This window comes from Dryas octopetala, chromosome 3 (genome assembly GCF_963921425.1).
Source record: "Dryas octopetala chromosome 3, drDryOcto1.1, whole genome shotgun sequence".
Taxonomy (NCBI): Eukaryota; Viridiplantae; Streptophyta; class Magnoliopsida; order Rosales; family Rosaceae; genus Dryas; species Dryas octopetala.
Window position 1 is genome coordinate 6,882,233 of NC_141368.1, and position 21,039 is coordinate 6,903,271.

The window sequence follows — 21,039 nt, forward strand, 5'->3', positions numbered from 1 at the left end:
GTATGCATGCCCACAAAAAACTTCTGCTATAACAGTAGATAAATCAGCAACTATGAATTCACTATAAGGAGCTCATTAGTATGTACATATGCAACCACATAAGCCAATTACTTCTCACTCCAAACTCCATATCTAATATTATTATCAAAATAAGCTTGCATTGACTGCAAAGAATGAATTAGCTTACAAATTATTTTCAACATTGTGGTTACAAATCCAACCTACAGAGAAAATGGAAAATGCCCCAAAAATGCATTTCTTGATCCCTGATACACCAAAAGAATACAAGGTAAAAGGACTCATAGGTATTTACAGTAGACTTTATTCTGGGTGCAAAAAAATTACCCTTCTCTGTACGAATAAATATGGAAAAAGATATTGAACAAAATGACAACGACCTTACAGCAGCACCGATGAGAATCCTTCTGTAAACTACTTGAAAGGAAAAAATTAATAAATTCCTATGACAAAAATAAAGCCTCCAAAAACTCATCAGTATAAGCTAAGCAAGGCCAGTGATCCGTTCGGATTCGTACTAAGGTTGAAACATCACATACTTCCATTTGGAAGAGGAGATGGAACCTTGGTGGAAGAAATATCAAAATATGAAAGCAACCCATGTTTCTTTTACGGATATTGACAGGACTGTCCCTTTCATCTACATCTTCAATGTATGTAAGATGAAGTGGGCCTCTATCAAAATCCGTCCCTGAGCTAGTAATATCAAGGGAAAAATCATCCTTCCAGATGATGTCCCTAATGATTCCTCCATCCCTTACAACAGTAACAAGTGGTTCACCAATCACACTTACAACAAAGGGTGCCAAGTAGCGCTCGGCAGCCTGAATCAAAGACGATGCAGGGACTTCAAGTAGCTTGACTGATTGGGTCCCACTGATTGCTGCAACCCCTTTGCCTCCTTTCAACGGAAAGGTCTCCCGCCCAGTGTTGGAATTACCACATGCCTCCCAAAGGGCATTGAACAAGTCTAAGTAATAACCAGGTAAGGCGTCTACAGGGATGTCAGGCGGCACAATAGCCTTGAGAAACATATCTTCTATGCCTACAGTGATACAGTGAAGCTGACCACGGATTATCTGACCATTTTCTGCATTTGTTTCAATGGAAACATCAATTAGACCAGGTGTTGGTTCCTGTGGTTCCAATTCAATCGTGACTGGAGCTCCAGAGCTTTCCTCTTCTCCAGAACCATTTTCTACAGGAACAATAGCTAATGAAGCTGTTTGATCAGATATATTAAGTTTTTTGGGAGGTTCACCAAGAAGAAACGGTATATGATACGATGCAATGGACCCATACGGTGCAGAGGATGAAAAATGTAGCACGGTTGCATATAAAGCAGGAAGAGAATCTAATTCATCCGAAACACCAGTAGGGGAAGCAACTTCCCATATGCGGCTGAAAGGCTCAGATTCAAACCTCAAACTACATGATATTCTAACCTTAAGTCCTGGCATATGTCTAAAATCAGGAATGCATGAAAAATGCCTCCTTAACGTTCTTAATATCTCTGAAATCTTTGAATCCATCACACGCAATGGCTGCTGTGGTTGATCAATTCTTTCAGTTGCTGGGATAATGTTGATATTACTACTGTCATCAATCTCACCATCCTCTATTATGGGCTCACTGTCCCTGATGCCATCTAGGTAACCGGGTTCATTGCTCCCAACACCCAAAGATGATAGCGACAAGGACCAAGATTGTTTGACAAGTAGAGGGATCACCCGCTCAAGGTGGACATATGAGGAGATGTTCCTAGACTTCTTGAGATTGTGAGCAGACTGAGGAGACTGGACATTGAAACTGGAATCTGGAGATGGTGAAATACCAAGTTGTTCCCCAAGATTCAGCATGTCTCTGAGCTTCTTTCCAGGTATGCAGATCAGCATCCGAAGGTAGATCCTGCAGAAGGCCATGATGAACAGCATCAGATTTTAGACCAAAAATGAAAGAACATCATCAGCTAATAATGGGAATTGAAAAGCTTACTAAACTGCATATAGTGCCCATATAAATAGAAAGGAGAAATACCAAAGGAGTAAAGACAATACCTTGCATTGTCGCGAACCTCCAAATCAGGAAAGTAAAGGCAAGTAAATGCAAGAAGGTGAGATAGTCTAAGGAACAATCTAGAGCTATTGTGATGCATTAGAAATGTTCTACAGATGCCAAGAACTCTGCTCCCCTGAGACCATGACCTCAGTCCTGTATTTGGGCCATGTTTGTCAACAAGGAAGATCATGAACTTGGTAAGCAGCTCTAGCAATCTCCGAGGAGGAATTGTATCGCTTTCAGCAATTCTATCAAATATTGGGAAGCAATGAACCAAATTATAATCCAATTTGACTTTAGAAAGCAAATGCTGATCAAAAGTCTGAAGCAGGCGTTCTCCCAACCAGCGGTGCTTTTGACAACCCAGCAAGCGATCAGTCAAAGGAACAATCACTGGAACCAATCTGTGACACTCCAACATGAGGTCCAACAGCATGCCCTGAAATTAGAAATTGGGAAACATAAAAATGGCACAGATACAAAGATGAACAAACCTTTGCCCCTTCTCCTTGACCACAAACAGCATAACAAATGTTTGTGACCAGATTCTTGGGAGTTTAACTTACCTGATCCGTGTGCCAAACAGGCACTAAAATAATTATTTTTCCTTTTTTTTTTGGCACATTTCTTATTAACTAAATGTATGTCATTAATCTTTATTGATCACTTACTAAGCTTGAACATTATCAAGTACTACCAAATAACTTCTCCGCATTCCAAATAACTCAACCACTCAACTGGTCAATTACAGAATTACATTTCCATTAGGTCACACATTATGAAAGGGGAAAAGACCATACAAAAGTAGATCACCCCAAAACTATGACAAACAAATATTTTTATAATGTCACTCCAACTATAGTCAATATATGAGCAATCAACACTATAACAAGCACCAAAAGTTCTCCCAAATTTTTTACACTAACTAATGCTTTAGATGACAGGGCAACATCTTAGTTGCTAAAAATAAGTAGGATTTAAAATGGGACCAAATATAAATAAATAAAACAATATTAAATATCCAAAATTTGGGATTTTAGTTTGGTGCATGTAGTATTACTCATAAACAATATACAAACAAGCACTAAGCCAAATCAGAACATATCAACCAAACCAAAAGCAAAATGAAATAGAGTAAATTGATACTGTGTACAACAAATGATATTTTAATTCATATCACTTCATACGCAATGCTAAGCGGAGAGCTAACATGTTGTGCAAGCTCCAAAACATACAAATATATATCTCAATTATAAATAGCAAATTGCACATCTTTTTAACTACAGTAGAGCATATACAAGGAACTGAAGCAGAGTGAAAATTACCTGTATGGTACTGAAAGTGGTGGAGTCCATGAGACTTCTAGTGGTGGAAGGATCATTGTCTGAATGAGATGATGCCCCAATCAAGAACCTATGCAGACTTCGAAAAGCCACTGCAGTTTCTGTGCTCCCTGGAGGCAACCACTTGAAGGCTGATACAGAAACTAGTCCATCTTCAAACGGCTTCACCACCAACTTATCATCAGCTCCAGCATCCTCACCCAAAACACTCCCAGATATCACGACCTTAACACAAATGGAGCAAAAGGCAAGCAGGTCAAGCTTCAATGCTTTCAAAGCAAGCGGGTCGAACACACTCGGATAGAACCTCAAACCCATATCAACAATGGCCTTAACTTTCCTCACTTCCCTTGCCAACATCAACTCGCCAAAACCCAACAACCAATGCAGCGCCAGCAACCTAAAAACCAAGTGGTGCTGCGCTTCTTTCGACAGCAACATAAGCCGGCCTGCAATCTCTCCCTCCTGCCCATCAAACGCGTCCAACAACCGCGGATACATTGTCAAAACGACATGGCAGAGTATCGGATCAAACGAATAAATCAGCCCGAAAAACTGCACCTTCAGCATCGACCCTTGCAGCTCCAAGGCCTCCGCCACCGGCATTATCAAATCGAAGAACTCAACCATCCCACACGGCGTCAGCACCTGCGGCCACTCCAGCAAAAACGCCAGAGCCCTCCTCAGCTCCTTGTAATTCAACCCGGTCAGAGCCTCCTTGCTCGAACCGTCCACCACAATCCGCGGCGCGGTGAAAGGAACCAGAGGCACCGCGGTGTTGAGAATCGAGACGTTGAGCTTCTCAGCCACGATGTTATGAACGACGGTTGCGAACAAGAGTATGTAGCTCTGAGCGGCGTGAGTCCTCTCGTTCTGGCAGAGACTCCAGAGGTGGCCGCCGACGTCGGAGAGGAGACAGGGGCGAGATTTCTCCAACTCGCTCAGGCACTCGCAAGCGAGCGCACGCGCCTGGCGGTCGACGCCGTGATTGGGCCGGTTAACGACCGTTAACAGCAGCTCCACCAAGGCTTCAACAACAGGAATGGGAACGACGTCGTCGACGGAGATGACGATGGAGGTGACGGAGAGCATCATCTGCTCCTTGAGAGCGAGAGTGATGTGGACGCCATCGGAAGGGGTCTGGATCAGGGCGCGAAGGGTTTCGATCAGACGGTGGAGGGCTTTGGATACCGATTCGGCGTCGTTTTCATTGGCGGTGAAGAGCGAGTCGGAGAACTCTTCGAGGAAGACGATGAGGGGGAGCTTGAGAGGGAAGTCGCGCTTGGAGATTGAGGAGAGGGCTTGGTCGACGATGAGGATTGGGTGCGCGGGGGTCCATTTGTCGCGGCGTGCACCGCCGTGCTGGAAGTCGTCGATTAGCGACTCCCATTCTTGGACTGACAGTGGCGGCTTTAGCGGCGGCGATGCTGATGATGCTTCTGGTGGTGGCTTGTCGGTCATGCTTCTCTGCGGCCAACCCTAGGCTCAGCCGCCTGTAGCTCGTCAGCTCCTAACACTCAGCTCCAGAGATTCGGCTCGGCGGCTCATGGAAATTACAATTTTGCATCGGAAGAGAGAGTGGGAAAGTGTGGAAATTGAAATCCAAAGGGAGGGAATTTTGGAATTTGCAATTTTTGAGTTGGAGATTGAGAGACTGCTCTCCACCGCTTTCCACCACAGGAAGCTGCACAGAGGAGTGTGTCTTCTCACTTTCTCAGTACTCTCTAATTTTCTAATTTTAGTAATATATTGGTAAATCAATGGGCATAATTAGAATTTGCCATGTCTTGATTTGGCATATGAGACTGGATGCTTTTATTTACTGTACACCCTCTTTTTTTTTTTTTTTTTACTTTTTATCTGGAATCTTTATTCCTACTAATAAATCTACTATAAGTGGAAATTTTAAAAAATTTCCTCTTTTTTGTTTTCATTATTAAAGCCTTTCATTTTTATTTTTAAAAATTTTAAAACATAATTCTCAAGACGTGCCAAATAGTGTTCAAACTCTCTTAAATAATGTTTGAATTATGTCAAATAATGCTTGAGCTCACTTGAATAGTGTTCGAACTCTCTCTTGAATAATATTCGAATTATGTCAAATAATGCTGGAGAGGAATTCAAACTAGAATTCAAAGAATTAATTAACTAATCAATTTTGGGATTTAGTCCAATAAAATCACAAGCTCAACCAAATCAATAAAGGGTTGGACGACTCAATCCTTTTAATAAGAGGGTAAAGTTCAAGCCTTAACTTTGTGATAGGCTATGGGTTGACGCACTATATGTTTAAGCCTTAGTTTTGGGATTTTTGTGGTCTTTCTTTTTTTCTCTATTTTTTATAAATTATAAATAGATGATATTTTTAGTAACTTTGATAAATGATGAAAATAGCTTATTTTTATAAAATATTTCATATCAAATCAATGATGAAAATAAAATAAAGAAAATACACGCAATATTTGAACTTAAAATCTCACCTATTTGCCATACTTCATTTTAAATTTAACTAAACATCAACCTGCAAATGATTAGCAAATGACTAAGTACCAACCTAGTTGGATTATATTTAGTGAAGCTTCAACTCTTCAAGATGACTTGTTTTAGGATGGTTAAAAGGGTTTTAGAAAAACATTCTTGATTAATGGAGAATCTCAAGTAATATTTGATGTTATGAGAAGTCATTGTTTACTTATTTTGCAATTCAAGCCTACTATTATATAAGAATTTTTTTAATGCATTAATTTTTCTATATGACTTCTATTTGTGGTTTTTCTCTCACAACAAACATAAGAGTCGTTTCATTGGCTATGATATTTCAATCCCAATATTTTGGACTAACTCCTTCTCTTTGGTGCTAAAATTGTTTGTAAATTTTGACAAATGGAGATACAAGTGAATTCCCATAAATTATCACATTATTCTTAATTTTTAAATCAATTTAATTATCAGTATGGACTATGGACTCATGGAGAGCTTCTACAATGACAGTGGTTACTGTACGTCATCAACAAAAAATTATCACTTTTTGAAAAAAGTTACCATTTGGTGATAAATAGCTCAAAAGTAGTTATATCTCCAGTTAATCAGTTATGGTAGAATTTTTACAGGATGGTTATTTTAACAAAAAAAAAAATTATTAACAAGGATTAAATAAAAAAAATAGTCTACAAATTTTACAATAAATTTTAATTTGGTCAATTAATTATAAAAAATGTCAATTTAGTCCATAAACTTTTCAGATTGTACCAAAACAATATAAATATGAATTTCTATCTGAAAATTAACGGAATTGGTCACATGAAAATATAATAAAATGACTAAAATGCCTCTGAAAATGTGGTCACTTATTGTGCACATGACCAATTTTCGTTAAATTTTTCGATGAAAGTTAACGTATGTACTGCTTTGGTACAACTTAAAAAATTTATGGACCAAATTGACATTTTTTATAGTTAGTAAATTAAATTGACACTTTTTTAGTAAATTATCTTTTTATAGTTAGATATTTTTGTATTTGACCCTATCAACAAAAAATATCATTAAGTTAGAATGCAAAGACTTAAAGACAAAAATACCCCTCTCATATTCCTTAAAATATCTTCACACCCCGCGTGCCCCTAATTCCAAAACAAACCCACTATATATATAAAACCAATAATGCTATTTGTCCCACATTTTTTTTTCCACATTTGTATCCCACTTGATGTGTCATTACTTTACTGGAATGGTATTTCCTTTTTCTTTTTTAAGTTTTATTTTTTAATTTGTAGTGTCCAATGTATGAATGCCATGTAAGATGGTATGCAATTGTGGTATAAAAATGTGGTATGTGTAGCATTACTGATATAAAACCCTCTTCATCCATTCTCCACTACCATTTTCACACTCCCTCAGAAAACCGCAACCGACCAAGCAACCAGCAATGGCCGCCGCCGCCGCACCGCCACCGCCACCGACCCCAGCCCCAGAGGCTCTCATGGACGTCCCCGCCGGCTCAACCCCGATGGGCTACCCCCTCTTCACCCGAATCCGCTTGGCCCAACCCACCGACGTCCCCCACATCCACAAGCTCATCCACCAGATGGCGTTGTTCGAACGCCTCACAGACCTCTTCACCGCCACCGAAGCCAACCTCTCCTCCACCCTCTTCGCCGCTCCACCTTTCCAGTCCTTCACCATCTTCATCCTCGAAGTCTCCCCCACCCCTTTCACTTACAACCCCCAAAACCCCGTCTACCCTCCGATGGTCAGAACCGTCAATCTGGACCTTCCGGTCGATGACCCAGAAAAGGATTTGTTCAGATCCAACGGCTGGTGTGGCGGAGGGGATGCTGGGGATGTTTATGTTGCTGGGTTTGTGCTGTTTTTTCCGAACTACTCGACGTTTTTGGGGAAGCCTGGGTTTTACATTGAGGACCTGTTTGTGAGGGAGTGTTATAGGAGGAAAGGGCTTGGGAAGATGCTGCTGTCTGCTGTGGCTACGCAGGCTGTGAAGATGGGGTATGGTAGAGTGGAGTGGGTGGTGCTTGATTGGAATGTCAATGCCATCAAGTTTTATGAGGAAATGGGTGCTAAGGTCATGCAGGAGTGGAGGATTTGCAGGCTCACTGGGGATGCTCTCAATGCTTATGCTTAGGTAATTTCTGTGACCATGTCTTCGGATTCAGAGCTCAGGAAATGGAATGAAACAAGGAAAAAGTTGAACTATAGGCTATGTTGTTGCTCTCTCTTTTTTTGTTTGATGGTATGGTTGAGATGGAAATGTATGTATCGGTGTTAGGGAGATTATGACCGAGGCAACATTTTCATCTCATAGGTGTAAATATTGGATTGTGGTTATTATGCTTGTTCCCCTGTTATCTCTCCAAGCATCAATTTCACTGCTACTATACCTTTTTACATTCCTGAAATTTGATGCATAATGACATTTCTGTTTTAATTTTGTTTTGTTTTGTTTTGTTTTGTTTTTGCTTTAATGTGTATGGTATTGGTGATCCTTGATCTTAGCTCTGGAATTCTCTAGGCAGAGAAATGATAATTTGGGTTATAATTTTAGACTCTAAAAGTTGAGCCATAATTTTTAGGTTTTGGTGTGATATTTGGTTCTGGAAATTGGAATGATATTTGATGGGGATGGAAGTAAAATATTTAATTGTGAGTCCCAGCCCAGCATCTTCAGCCAGAGAGCTTTAGCCTTCAGGTGCCAATGAGCTTTTTTTTTTGGTAAACTGGTGCCAATGAGCTTTAGCCTATAGGGGAAAAGGTGGGTGTCTAGAACCATCTTGAGAATCCTCTTCTTCTTTGTTGAGGAACAAAATAAGTGTTTTAAAAGGACATGAATGGCCACCCCTTTTGGAGAAAATTTGGATGGGACTGTAAGTCTGTAACAACGTGTTATAATAGTGTTATAATACGAGATATATACTTGTGAAAAATGCATGGGTATTCAGAAATAAGTACTTTCGCTCTTATGGTGGACCGTATTTATTTTTGAGTACCAAAGCACTGCTTTCATAAGTTTGATCTTGTAAATTCTGACCCATTTTCTCATTAAACGAAATGTACCAAAATAAATCAGATTGATTTTTGGATCCAAAGTACTATGTGAAATCTTTGGTTTTTTCCTCTTTCTCTATTCCTAGTGGTGTTACAGTCACAATGAAAAATTTTGCCACATTTTTCATCCAACCTATCTAAATAAAAAGAGTTAATTAGAAATAGGTCCAATTTTAAAGGGTTATTCAAATTAAAATCATATAAAAATTTAGATTTGTATTTAAATTCAATTTTGAAGGCTAAGATATAAAAAATAGACTTTTTAAAAATGTTAATTCATATTATTTTTTAAAATTAAAATAATTAATATAAAATAATTTTAAAAATTATAAAAGATAATACATTTTTAATTTTACTTATGATTTGATTTTGGGCTCATTTTGAAGTCGAAGTTTGTGGGACATTCCTGTCATTAATACTAATGATTTGGGTATACGCTTTTCTTTTACACAAACAGAGAGGCAGTGCATGACTGCATGTGTGCAGAGAATTTAGCCTATATTGTGATTGAAGAAAGTAATTCTTCTATTAGTACAGTAGGAGTTTTGTGGTGAGAAGATGAGTCATAATATATTCATTTTTAGTCAATATTTGTTTATTACAAAGAGGAGCAAAACAATTTTTGTTTTGCTCCGCAATGTTGTCAAGCTTGACCCAAATATTCTGTTTGTTCATCCAAATTATGTTAGAAGAAATAGTAAATGAATTAATTAGACTACATAATACATTTGACCAATAAGTAATAACACAACCACAAAGAAAAGCTGTCGGTCAAAAGGTACAAACTTTTGGGTGGGGGCAGCTCCTATAGATAGGATCCCCCTCTCACCATCTCACGTAAGTGAGGCGACTGCCCAAGCTCAGACGCAAGGTATAAAAAATGTGGCATACTAAATGTCAGCCGCGTCAGATATTGTATAGCCACGTAGTGAAAATCTTTTCTAAAGAGGCTTCTAATAAGTGCACCCTACTTGCGTATTTCTTGGAGCAATTCTAATTTTTTTCCAAATCTTTGAACTCGGTTCGTTAAACGGAAGAAATGAGCTGAGTTCAAACAAAATATTATGCTCCATAAAAATAAGAGTTAGAGTTTGAATTTTGGTATACTTGACTTGTAAAGCCGGTGAATTACATTTATATTTTTATGAGATATCTTAAGTTTTGTTCTAATTCGGCTCATTGCTAAAACTTGAATCGTAATGTTAGATTTTTTTAGTCGTAAGTCAAGTCGAACTTAAAAAGTTCGAGTTCATTTAAAAATCGAGCCAACAAAGCCAAGTATAAGCTTGAGCTCGTTCCACAAACAAGTCGAGCCAAATCTAGCCAAGCTTGAGCTTGGAAAAAGCAAACGAGCCGAGTTTGAACATAACTCTTCGAGCTTTGTTTGAGCTTGAGTTGTGATTGAGCTTGAAAAAAGCAAATGAGCTGAGCTTGAACATAATTCTTCGAGCTTCATTTGAGCTTGAGCATAACTCTTCAAGCTTCATTCGAGCCATGATCTTGGAAATAACAAACGAGTTGAGCTTGAGTTTTGAAAAAGCGAACAAGCCAAGCTTGAACATGACTCTTCGAGTTTCATTTGAGCTTGAGCTCGATCAATATTATTTTAGCTGAGCTTGAGCACTTTAGTATTTCACTCGGTTTGGCTTAGTTACACCCCTAGCTAAGCAATAGACCAATGGAACATCTTCTTTATTATTCGTTATCTATAATAATATCATTAAATGAACATTTTTGTTAACTTTTATATCAAATACAAATACATATTAATTGTGTGAAAGAGAAGAACTTACATGTTCATGTAACAGAGATATGTGGTGTGAGTGAGAACGAAGGGATGTTAGGTGGTATTCGGAGGATAAATAAGTTATTTTCTATTTCAAAAGGCATGATTAGAGCCGCCTTTTATCTTATTTTAAAAAGAAAAAAAAAAGATTAAAATCTCACAAGGAATCCAATCCACCTTAGTTAATCTCACCGACTCTCTAATTAAATCACATGTATTGGCTTCTAATCTTTAATTAATACTATAGTCTACATAGTAGAGATTTAAAAAAAAAAAAAACAAAAAGAAAGTCGTGCAAAACGTCCTTGGTCTGCTTCTTCTTCCTTCGCTTTCGTTTTTCACTTTTTCCATGGTACCTCCTCCATCATCCATGACAACGACCTAACTCTTCCATCCAAACACAGGCACTTCCCATTTTCCATTTCTCAACCTCCACCAGCAAAACACATTCTTACCCAACAAACAAGACCACCTCCACCTACACCAAATTCAAATTCCAATCCCCAATTCTGCTATGATACTCCCCCAAACCCCATCATCATCATCATCCCCGATGTGCAGGACCAAAAAGAGCACGCAGGCAATCGAGCCCAAACCCGCTCCTCCTCGCGCCTCAAAATCCTCCTCCTCATTCCCAGACCCATTTTCCGGCAATTACAGCATCACCGGCGGCAACTCCAGCTACAACTACTCCAAATCCTCAACTTCCAGCGTCGCCTCTCTCAAATCCCTCAAAGCCTCTCTCCCCGAAAACCCTCTGATCTACGACACCTCCGAGATCTCCTCCGCCACCGCCAAATTCCTCGCCCCCCGCCTCGCCTCCTCCTCCTGGCGCTGCTCCCTCCGCGGCAAAGACGTCGTCGTTTTCCAGCGTAAGTCTCGCCGCCCCATCGACCTCCAAGAACTCCAGCACCGCCTCTCCTTCATCTGCCGGAGCCACCACACCAGCTTAATCAAGCTACTCGGCGCCTCCCTCTCCGGCAACAACTGCATCTACCTCGTCTATGACTTCGTCCCCGGAGCCAACCTCGCCGACTGCCTCCGAAACCCCAAGAATCCAAGCTTCTCCGTGCTCTCCACGTGGCTCTCACGGATGCAGATCGCCACTGATCTTGCTCACGGCCTCGACTACATCCACCACGGCTCCGGCCTCGACTCCGGCTTCGTCCACAACCGCATCAAAACCTCCAGTATAATTGTTTCCGAAAATACCCTCGGCGCCAGGATCTGCCACTTCGGCACCGCCGAGCTCTGCGGCGAGGGCCACTGCGATCGAACTCTGTCGCGGTCCCGGAGCGGCGCTATGAAGGTGGAGGGCACCCGAGGGTACATGGCGCCGGAGTTTCAGGTCAGCGGCGTCGTCACCCAGAAATGCGATGTGTATGCGTTTGGGGTCGTGCTCTTGGAGTTGATCTCCGGGGAGGAGCCATTGAAGTATAAGATAGAGGAAGCTATTGGTGGTAATGGCGGTGGGTATAGGAGGGTGAGTGTTATAGAGATGGCGAGAGAGGCGGTGGGTTGTTTTGGCGGGGTCAGGAGGTGGGTAGATAGGAGGCTCAAGGACTCGTTTCCGATGGAGGTGGCAGAGAAGATGGTGAAGGTGGCATTGGAATGTGTGGAGGAGGACCCGGATGGCCGACCCGATATGGGTCGGGTTGCGGGTCTGGTTTCCAAGTTGTTTTTGGAGTCTCAGAGTTGGGCGGAGAGAATTGGCATGCCCGTCGACATCTCTGTCTCATTGGCCCCTCGGTGATTTTTTGGGTTTCAATTTTTTGAGGTTTATAAATGCGGGTTCGTATTTATTTGAACAAATTGTAAAGAGCTTGTGGGATTGGGATGTTGTATATTCTGTGAATAATTTACGTACAAAATGATTCATTTTCATTACACAAGTTCAATTTCCATAACACTTTGGTTTCATGCATATTTTTGTAACTTTGCTCGACATAGTTTATAGCTCTCTCAAATGGGTTTGATCAAAATCTTCTTTAAACTGCAGGTTTGGAACCAACAAAACCCAGAATTGTACTCAAGTTTGGTTCCTTTTAGTTTTAGCAGAGTTGTGTTCATGTACACAAACATGGAATATGAACAATTTCAATTCTGTCAAGAGATTTGACTTTTTAGCAATATAGGTTATGCCCATGTCAAATGAAAAAAAATTGTAGAAGATGCTTCAGTTGCAATCAAGAAATTCTAGATATGTCCAAATAAGTGGGACATGTAGAAGATAGAGGAGCAAATGACCGATCAGGTCAGGTCTTGGGTCTTCCTATTTGTGACAAAGACTTGATGATATAAATTGCATTCTGACTTACAGAATGGGTTAAATTAATGGCTGCGTTAACGAAAAACTTGTTTAAATTATATTAAGCATTGTTATTTATAGGAAGTAAGTGACATGTTTTTCTATAAATTACTCTGCACACACCAACTAAGAATCCATCTCTTGCCTTTTGGTTCACTTGAGCATTGCACAATGCTTATCAAAATTTGTAACCAAAGAATGCTTGTCAAATTTTATAACAATGCAGATAATAGCTAGTTCTTGATAATTTTAAGATCAAGTAGATCTGTGGAAGTTTTACTAATCTAAATTAATATATATATATATATATATATATATATATAAGGTCAAAAGACTCAAAATACAATCACTATTTCTTTTCTTTTTTTAGATTATCTTCCAAGAAAAGTAGAAAACTACATATAAAGTAGCATTTTCTTATGACAATACTAGCCTTGTTCAATAACGAGGAAAGGCACATCTCTGCGATAATACTTGGGGGCACTTCAGACCTCAAAATAAATAAGAAAAGGAACTTGGGTGGCAGTGTGGCACTCTTAAGCAATATCATAAATACGCCACCGTTTACATGACCGCTGCTCGTAGCGCGAAGCTCAAGCAATAGCAAGAAATCGACCATGGCGGCTCGGATGTTGCAGAGGCGAATAGGCTCACTCTTCTTCCCCAATCAGCAGCCTTACGCCCATGTATTCAAAGGTTAGGCCTCGTTCTCTATTGTCCCCACCCAAAACCCAGGAAACCATCTTCATGATATTGGGCTTTCTTAGATTACTTTGCTGGTGTTTTAATCAGTTGAAGATATGCAAATTGATTGCTATTGCAAGAAGCTTTTCGAAATTGAGTGATTGTCGGTTTCTTGCATTTGGGTCATGGCCTAATTTCTGATAATGTTCTGCTATTTGAAGTTTAGAAGATTCCACTGTTGTGTTTGGTTTCTAGGAGAACTGATGAAGTCATGAAACTGATGGAAGGCAAAATTTGAGGTCTTTGGCTCTCTTGTTATCTGAGTCTTATATTAAGGAATTTCAGACAATAATGAAACCAAATATGATTAATTGGATTAATTGTGAATTAGTGTGGACACTTTTAAGCTGGTAGAAGAGTTTGAGAAATGGAGTTTACAACTATGATGTTATAAGAACTATTCAAAGTAAAAATGCTAAAAATCATGTCTGTATTTCAGCACTTTAAGCTGTTGGACTTAATTGGAGATTGGAGATCAAACCCATTAGTGGAAGAGTAACAATAACACACCATAGATACATCCATACAAGATAATAAACAACTGAACACACAAAAAGACACAACAGACTTACATGGTTACTGTTCTTCACTTGAGATTCCAAGAGCGAAAAATACCTTGTAAAAAAGTGAAGACTCTCAATCCCTAAACCCACCCCACCTTGTACACCTTTTCTCTATCTTAAGCCTCACAAGAAACAAATCCCACAACAGCTAAATAAAATATGTCTGTATGTCTGTAAGTTGGAGTCACCTAACCTTTATGTAGAGAATTTGAACCTCCAAGAAAGCAATATATATTTACAAAGCTCAACTCCAGTGAACCACGAGAAGAAAGAAGAGTCGCCTTCAAAACCAAGGCCTTCACCTTCCCAAGACTATTAAGTATTCCTAAGGCACTTGTGGGAACTCATACCATGAGTTGAAGTACTCATACATAATGCATTGCAAAATGCATGATGCGCCTAACACTTTACACTCTGCAGAGCAGCGTTATCTGTGTCATGTTATCTAGTGTCAGGATTTGAGTATTTTGCCACAACTATGTTTTCAATATCTTAATTTAGATATATTTGTCATTATGGATTTGGAAGTAGTGCTTGGATAAAACAAGGAAACACTATGATGTTAAATTTGACCTTATTAGCTGCTTTTGGACTTGCTACTGTCCTCAAAGCTTTAATTTAATGCTAATGACCCAATTCTTTTGTGGTAGAATAAAAAATAAAAAAAATTTCTGATGATTGAAAATGTGTTAATTTTTTTTTCATAGACTATATTAAGTGTGAGATGGTTATTATATATTCTTCTCTTCACGGTGTTAGGACATGGGTGTTATGTGTTTGTCCACACTCACACTCAGACACAAACATATTCACACATAATATTTGATACTCATCAATTTAGATACTGAAGACTAAAATGTCCTGATTGAACACTTAAAACAAACTCTATTTGATTGATCTAATTCTAATAGTCCTTCTCCATTTCTTTCTCCCTCTTTGCTAAAGACCTTGTTGGTTAATCCGGACATTTATAAGTTCTACATGCATGCCTTGCCAATCTAAATGTTTTCCTGCTTAAAATGTATATAATTTTGATTGTTTGTTTGTTTATGCAAATTATTGCTGGCAGAACAAGTTGTTCCTTCTGCATATACTGTCTTCAGAAAATATGAATTTGACAAAAGAAGTTTTCAGACGGAAACAAAGCCAACTAGTCTGGCTAATGAGGATCTTGACAACGTTTCCTCCCACTTGAATACTATCAACAGTGATTCTGTGAAAGTTTCTGCTGCATCCAACTTGAAAATATCCCCAAGGCATGACCTTGCCTTGATCTTTACTTGCAATGTTTGTGAAACAAGATCTATGAAGACAGTATGTCGAGAATCATATGAGAAAGGTGTGGTGGTGGCACGTTGTGGCGGATGTAACAATAACCACCTGATTGCTGATCATCTTGGGTGGTTTGGAGAACCGGGAAGTGTTGAGGATTTTTTGGCTGCCCGTGGGGAGGAGGTGAAAAAAGGTTCTGCTGATACACTGAATCTGACTCTTGAAGATTTAGCCAGAATGAAAAAGTGAAAGAGTTCAATTTGAGTTATCAGAATGTAGCTTTTAATATAAAATGTTCTCAAGTTAATAGACAATAATACATTTATAATAGTTCAAATGTAGGAAGTTCTTTACTAACAACCAGCATTAGTGTCTACTTGTACTTGTATACCATTATTGGTTCATGCATGCCTGCTGTACCCAACGAGGATTTACCATTTACCTTGAATGAAGATGTGGTGCTCTTCTCCAAGATTCAAGTGTGGTTTGGTTGTTCCATTTTTGCTTCTTGGGTTTTATTTTGTGCTTCTGTAATTGATACACATTTATTTGGTTGATGAGAGATTTGAGGAAAGATAGTGTTTGAATTGATCTCAGCAACCGACAAATGTACAGTTCAATCTTTTAGTTCTTTGCGTTTTGAGAGAAAGACCTATTTTGATAGGCTCGAATAATTCATGATCGAATTGATCAACTTAATTGCCCCTTCGGGGAAATGGAAATCCAATAAAATTGACTATACAGAGAAGATTAGCATAGTCCTGCCCAAGGATGACACGAATAAATTAAGACATTGATCAGCTTTAGTTGGTTAATTGCCAATTCAAGATAAAAAAATTGTAATTTTATATAAATTAAAACAATGAAAATAAAGTTTTTTTTTTTTTGGCCACTTAATGAAAATAAAGTTTAATCAACTGAATTTGATCATATTCATAAAAAACATTAACTTTTTTATTGTTTTATTTAGGGTGACAATTTTCACACTCTAATTTTATACGTTTGTACTTTTTTTTTAATGCTTTAATAATCAAACAAATAAAGGAAGAAAAATAAAGGAGAAAAGTGCAAGTGTAATAAATAGGAATGTGAAAATCGCTACCTGTAGTTAAATGGTGGTTTTCGACTTAGATAAACAAAATCATAATTTCATTGTTTTTAGAAAAAAAAAATGTAAATTGCTTTAAATACTCTTAAGAAAACAACAAAATTATCTTTTTACTTCTGATCTTATTTCTTTTATTTGTTTTTTACCTTATGAAAATGTCCAAAACTTGCAAGCTAAATCTTAAACAAATTATAAGTGATTAAAGAGTAGTTTTGTGCCTGGCCAAAAAAAAAGAAGAAGAGTAGTTATGTGATTTAAAATAAAATCTGTATTATATTGGGGTTCACATGTAGAAACAGGTGATGGCCATTTAAGCTTTCGATCTCCATTTGGCCAAAAAATATGGAATGTCATAACACACCGAACAAAACACCAAACAAATTAATAAACACAGGTACTAGATGATCCAAAAAATTCCAATCCAAAATAAATTATATAACAGGATATGGTCGAGTCCGATGTACCAAACGAGCGTGCTTAAAAAAAGAAAAGCAGGTCATGGCTTTAATTCTGCTGGCAAATTTAGTAACTCCTGCCCCAGTAGGTCCACTTCTTCGCTGGCTTTTCCGAGGCAAAGCAAAGTGTCCCTGCACAAAAGTTGCATTAGTATAATTTCTAACCAAAATCAATGTGCTACTTGATTTGAAACATTAATGCCCTACTTAATTTACCACATTAATGAACATGTTATGAAGATATGCAAGCATATGAACCTAAAAATTTACCTTCAGGAAGTTCAGGCTGATTCAACGGGGAGCAGGGCGACTTAGCAGCTCCAGTTTCACCCTTTGTCCGTGTTATTACATCCTCTTCTACTTCCTAATGAATACAAAAGTAAAAAAAAAAAAAATCAGAGCTACACAATTAAGAGCATATATTTATTAATGAGTATTACAGTACGTACCTTTTCATCGCACCAAGGAGCGAAGATAATTTTCTTTTGGTTCAAAGCTTCCATAAATTCTTTCCATGTGATTGCAACCTTGACACAAGCATCCTGTTTCACCTTTGCAACATCAAACATACTTTCCTGAATCTTGGCCAACATATCTTCTACTTGGTTAACAAGGTCGTTCCGAGGAATGTCCACTTTTTTAAAATTGTCACAACAAACAAAGCGCACCTAAAACCAAGATGAACATAATTCAATTCTTTTAGTGAATCACTAACAATGACATTCCTCGAAAGCACGATGTAAGAACCCACAATATTTTTTTTAAACAACATATTAATTATTACAAATCTTTTAAGCTAATTTTATAAAACGCTCACATATATGTTAAAACCAGGAGCAACTAGATGGAAGATGAAACTGTATGGTTATGGAACACAACAAACAAATATAAAGGATAAGGATGCAAGTAGATGGAAAATCACAAATTAAATGAAATATAGTCTTACTTGATTATTGACTAATTCCTTTGGTCCAATTTCAATCCTTAGAGGAACACCTTTCATTTCCCAATGTGAATATTTCCAACCCGGTGAATAGTTGTCTCTTAAATCTGCCTCAACCCGAAGACCAGCTCCCGTCAAGGTAACCACAGTTTCATTGCAGGCATCAAATATGGCTTGAATATCAAAATCCTTGTAATGCAATGGAATCACAATAGCCTGTAAAGGTGCCACTTTAGGTGGCAATACCAAGCCTCGGCCATCTCCATGCACCATCACCATCACTCCAATCTGAAATTGATAATGGCAAATAAATCACAACAGAATTAATTATAAGTTAACGGCAATCTTACAAGTTTCATGTCTTCGAGAAAGCACACTTACCGTTTGAGTACTATAAGCCCAAAAGTTGTGCCAAACCATGCTATTTTCTCCTTTTTCATTCTCAAAATCAATTAATTGGCCCAAACAATTTGAGGTGGCACCTTGTATACTACAGCCAGTGTTTGGAATACAAGCCTGCATGTGTAAAATTAATAATACTGAAGACTACCACAGAGGAGGCATAAAAAAAAATGCTTAATTAAAGGGCATATCAAGTACCTCCACAGTGGTGGTGTAAAGAGCACCCGCAAATTTCTTGAGCTCGCTTTTAAATCCCTTCACAACAGGAACTGCCAAATATTCCTCATATATCCTTCTGTACAAATCCAATATCTCAAAGACCTAAAATCAGCACAAACATTCAGAAACAAACCACCTTCAAAGTTTTTCTCTCCGAGAGATACTATTAGCAAGCACATAAATAATCAGATATTAGGTGAATGCATATATAAAAGAAAGAAAGCTTGCATGGAATAATTTCCTGTAATAGATGGAATAAATATAGCTTTAGGCTGATATGAATATAAAATATCACTTAGCCAATTAATAAATGAAACAAAGGGTACAATTAACCATGAAGAAACTGCAGCTTCTACTAATGTTTCTAGAATCTGCAGACGTGGGAACAATATCCAGGCTAACAATCGTTAAAAGAAAAAATTAATAATAACAAAAAAAAAAAAAAAAAAAAAAGTGGTCCATACTCCATACATACGCTAATGTCTTTATTTAACTCAACCGAGCAAACTCAACTAATCCCTTATCCATAAAACAAAATGAAATTAGCTACATAATAGGACACTGAATGTGAAAACAAAAATCCCAGTGATTCAAAGCTCTTTATCTGCATCTTCCTTTGTTGCAAAAGCTGTATAGCCTTCTTGCAAAAAAAAACTGCCGACACCTAAAAAATATAGAGACAATAAATTTTGAGACAATGCAATATAAGATAATGGTCAAAAGGACAAAATTAAAGAAAGTGGCCATGTAACATAGAGGACAATTGGCAGCCCTGACTAAGGTTGCAACCAATACTTGCTCAAAAGGATTAGAAACGTTAACTTATTGTGTCATTGTCTATTTGTAAAAGGGCTGGCCCTTCCAACCCTTTGGGCCAAAAAAGCCCAGGGCCTGGGCCTGGCTAGCCCGGCCCATTTTACAGGCCTAGAATGGGGTATAGACATGTCAAAACCATGAAGTCAAAGGAACTACCTGATGAAGGGAATAGGATTGCTGAACTTCCACGGAACATCGCACCACTGATTTACCTTCAATGGTAAGTCGTATCGCCTAATTTTCTTAGAGAAATACGGATACATAATAGTCTCCCTTGTTGGACGGATTGCAACAGGCACCTCCAAGTCAGAATTTCCAGCCTTGGTGACCCAAGCAACCTACTTACGAAAATTAAAGGCATGGAAAAAGAGGTAGAATAAGAAAATCACATGCACAAACAGCAATATAGTTTACTGGTGAACAACAGGTTAGGTTCAATCATCATGCCAAGAGAGTACTATTTCTAACCTCTGAAGAAAAACCGTCTATATGATCCTTGTCTCATTCCAGAGCAGCAGAAGTTACAGTGGGGAAGATGATTTCTTGTATATTCATTTCCTTTATTTGTGCATTGAAAAATTCCTACGCATTAACAGCATTGGAAAGTGATCAACTGTGCTGGAGTTGGAGTTATCATGGCAAACTTTTAAAACGAATACAAAATTATGAGAGCATAAGCTAGGAAAGTATTAAAAGTAAAAACAGGTAGATACTGTTCAGAACTTGACTTTTGGATGTACATTTGAATTGAGCACTTAAGGACTACACTTGCAAGGTGTCATCAGGATGCTAACATCAAATGGGTGTTCATTAATTCAAATACCAAAGAGGACACAATTTGACAGTATGATTGTGTGACTAAATAAGAAAAAACAATGCTTACTTTCATGGTATTCCAAATGCACATTGTCCGTGACAGTAAACTATAACAATCAAGGATATCATGATCTTTAATCATCTCACCACGAACAACAACCTGCACAAAACAATTCAACATGATACTTATTCTGTAAAAGATATTTAGTAAAAGATATTTATTAAAATAAAGACAGGTATACCTCAGAATACCACTCTCCGAAATTCTCATCCTTCTTATTGGAAAGCAGTCGTTTGGTCGGTTGGATCCACAGACAAGCTGTTTTAGACTTTCGAAGTTTTCTTGCAAAATCAGGGGAGTAACCAAAATTTGTTTCCAATTCTCGAACTTCCATATTGAAAATACCTGCGCCTACTTTGTAGAAGTCTTTTTTTTTTTCACCGAAGATGCCTTACGGGTTGGTCCGTAACAAAAGTATATGCAATTGGCCTTGCATCCCGAGGCCTCAAAAGAGAAGGAAGAACTATTACTACCGATAAACAAAGTTCTATTTTCCAAACTCCGAAACTGAACACAAATAGCCATTACCAAATAGAACATTGAAAACCCTAATCTCCGTGTTCCTTCC

General features: G+C 38.2%; 4 protein-coding genes, 1 non-coding gene and 1 pseudogene across 6 annotated transcripts; 4 read left to right on the forward strand and 2 right to left on the reverse strand.

Moving 5' to 3' along the window:
* Positions 1-124: 124 nt before the first annotated feature.
* LOC147290244 (AP-5 complex subunit beta-like protein) lies at positions 125-5,113 on the reverse strand. Its single transcript, XM_086238543.1, has 3 exons — positions 3,402-5,113; positions 2,076-2,515; positions 125-1,926 (listed from the first exon to the last, which is right to left on the reverse strand). The coding sequence occupies exons 1-3, from the start codon at positions 4,878-4,880 to the stop codon at positions 462-464; spliced, it is 3,384 nt and encodes a 1,127-aa protein (XP_086094669.1). The 5' UTR covers positions 4,881-5,113; the 3' UTR covers positions 125-461.
* Positions 5,114-7,271: 2,158 nt separating this feature from the next.
* Positions 7,272-8,364, forward strand: LOC147290245 (GCN5-related N-acetyltransferase 8-like). The gene has a single exon (XM_086237334.1). The coding sequence runs from the start codon at positions 7,345-7,347 to the stop codon at positions 8,056-8,058; it is 714 nt and encodes a 237-aa protein (XP_086093460.1). The 5' UTR covers positions 7,272-7,344; the 3' UTR covers positions 8,059-8,364.
* A 2,745-nt stretch (positions 8,365-11,109) lies between these two features.
* LOC147290246 (lysM domain receptor-like kinase 3) lies at positions 11,110-12,656 on the forward strand. The gene has a single exon (XM_086237425.1). The coding sequence runs from the start codon at positions 11,279-11,281 to the stop codon at positions 12,515-12,517; it is 1,239 nt and encodes a 412-aa protein (XP_086093551.1). The 5' UTR covers positions 11,110-11,278; the 3' UTR covers positions 12,518-12,656.
* Positions 12,657-13,606: 950 nt separating this feature from the next.
* ZR3 (Zim17-type zinc finger protein) lies at positions 13,607-16,242 on the forward strand. The gene is made up of 2 exons (XM_086237667.1): positions 13,607-13,768; positions 15,449-16,242. Exons 1-2 carry the CDS (start codon positions 13,690-13,692, stop codon positions 15,898-15,900), a joined length of 531 nt encoding a protein of 176 aa, XP_086093793.1. The 5' UTR covers positions 13,607-13,689; the 3' UTR covers positions 15,901-16,242.
* A 115-nt stretch (positions 16,243-16,357) lies between these two features.
* On the forward strand, positions 16,358-16,458 carry LOC147290248 (U6 spliceosomal RNA). The gene has a single exon (XR_015121595.1). It is a non-coding gene; the product is annotated as a U6 spliceosomal RNA (small nuclear RNA).
* A 596-nt stretch (positions 16,459-17,054) lies between these two features.
* LOC147290249 (proline--tRNA ligase, cytoplasmic-like) lies at positions 17,055-20,815 on the reverse strand (annotated as a pseudogene). Its single transcript, XR_015121086.1, has 11 exons — positions 20,653-20,815; positions 20,478-20,570; positions 20,063-20,176; positions 19,748-19,932; positions 19,354-19,432; positions 18,758-18,880; positions 18,539-18,673; positions 18,161-18,445; positions 17,664-17,882; positions 17,485-17,578; positions 17,055-17,346 (listed from the first exon to the last, which is right to left on the reverse strand). The product of XR_015121086.1 is annotated as a proline--tRNA ligase, cytoplasmic-like (transcript).
* Between the last annotated feature and the right edge of the window lie 224 nt (positions 20,816-21,039).

Excerpts from the sequence above, each read along its gene's own strand:
- LOC147290245 (XM_086237334.1), top strand. The coding sequence starts at position 7,345 with ATGGCCGCCGCCGCCGCACCGCCACCGCCACCGACCCCAGCCCCAGAG.
- LOC147290246 (XM_086237425.1), top strand. The coding sequence starts at position 11,279 with ATGATACTCCCCCAAACCCCATCATCATCATCATCCCCGATGTGCAGG.
- LOC147290244 (XM_086238543.1), bottom strand. The coding sequence starts at position 4,880 with ATGACCGACAAGCCACCACCAGAAGCATCATCAGCATCGCCGCCGCTA. Across the intron at positions 2,516-3,401 it reads CCACTTTCAGTACCATACAG|GGCATGCTGTTGGACCTCAT; the intron begins GTAATTTTCACT and ends TTCTAATTTCAG. Across the intron at positions 1,927-2,075 it reads GAGGTTCGCGACAATGCAAG|GATCTACCTTCGGATGCTGA; the intron begins GTATTGTCTTTA and ends GGCCTTCTGCAG.
- ZR3 (XM_086237667.1), top strand. The coding sequence starts at position 13,690 with ATGGCGGCTCGGATGTTGCAGAGGCGAATAGGCTCACTCTTCTTCCCC. Across the intron at positions 13,769-15,448 it reads TTACGCCCATGTATTCAAAG|AACAAGTTGTTCCTTCTGCA; the intron begins GTTAGGCCTCGT and ends TATTGCTGGCAG.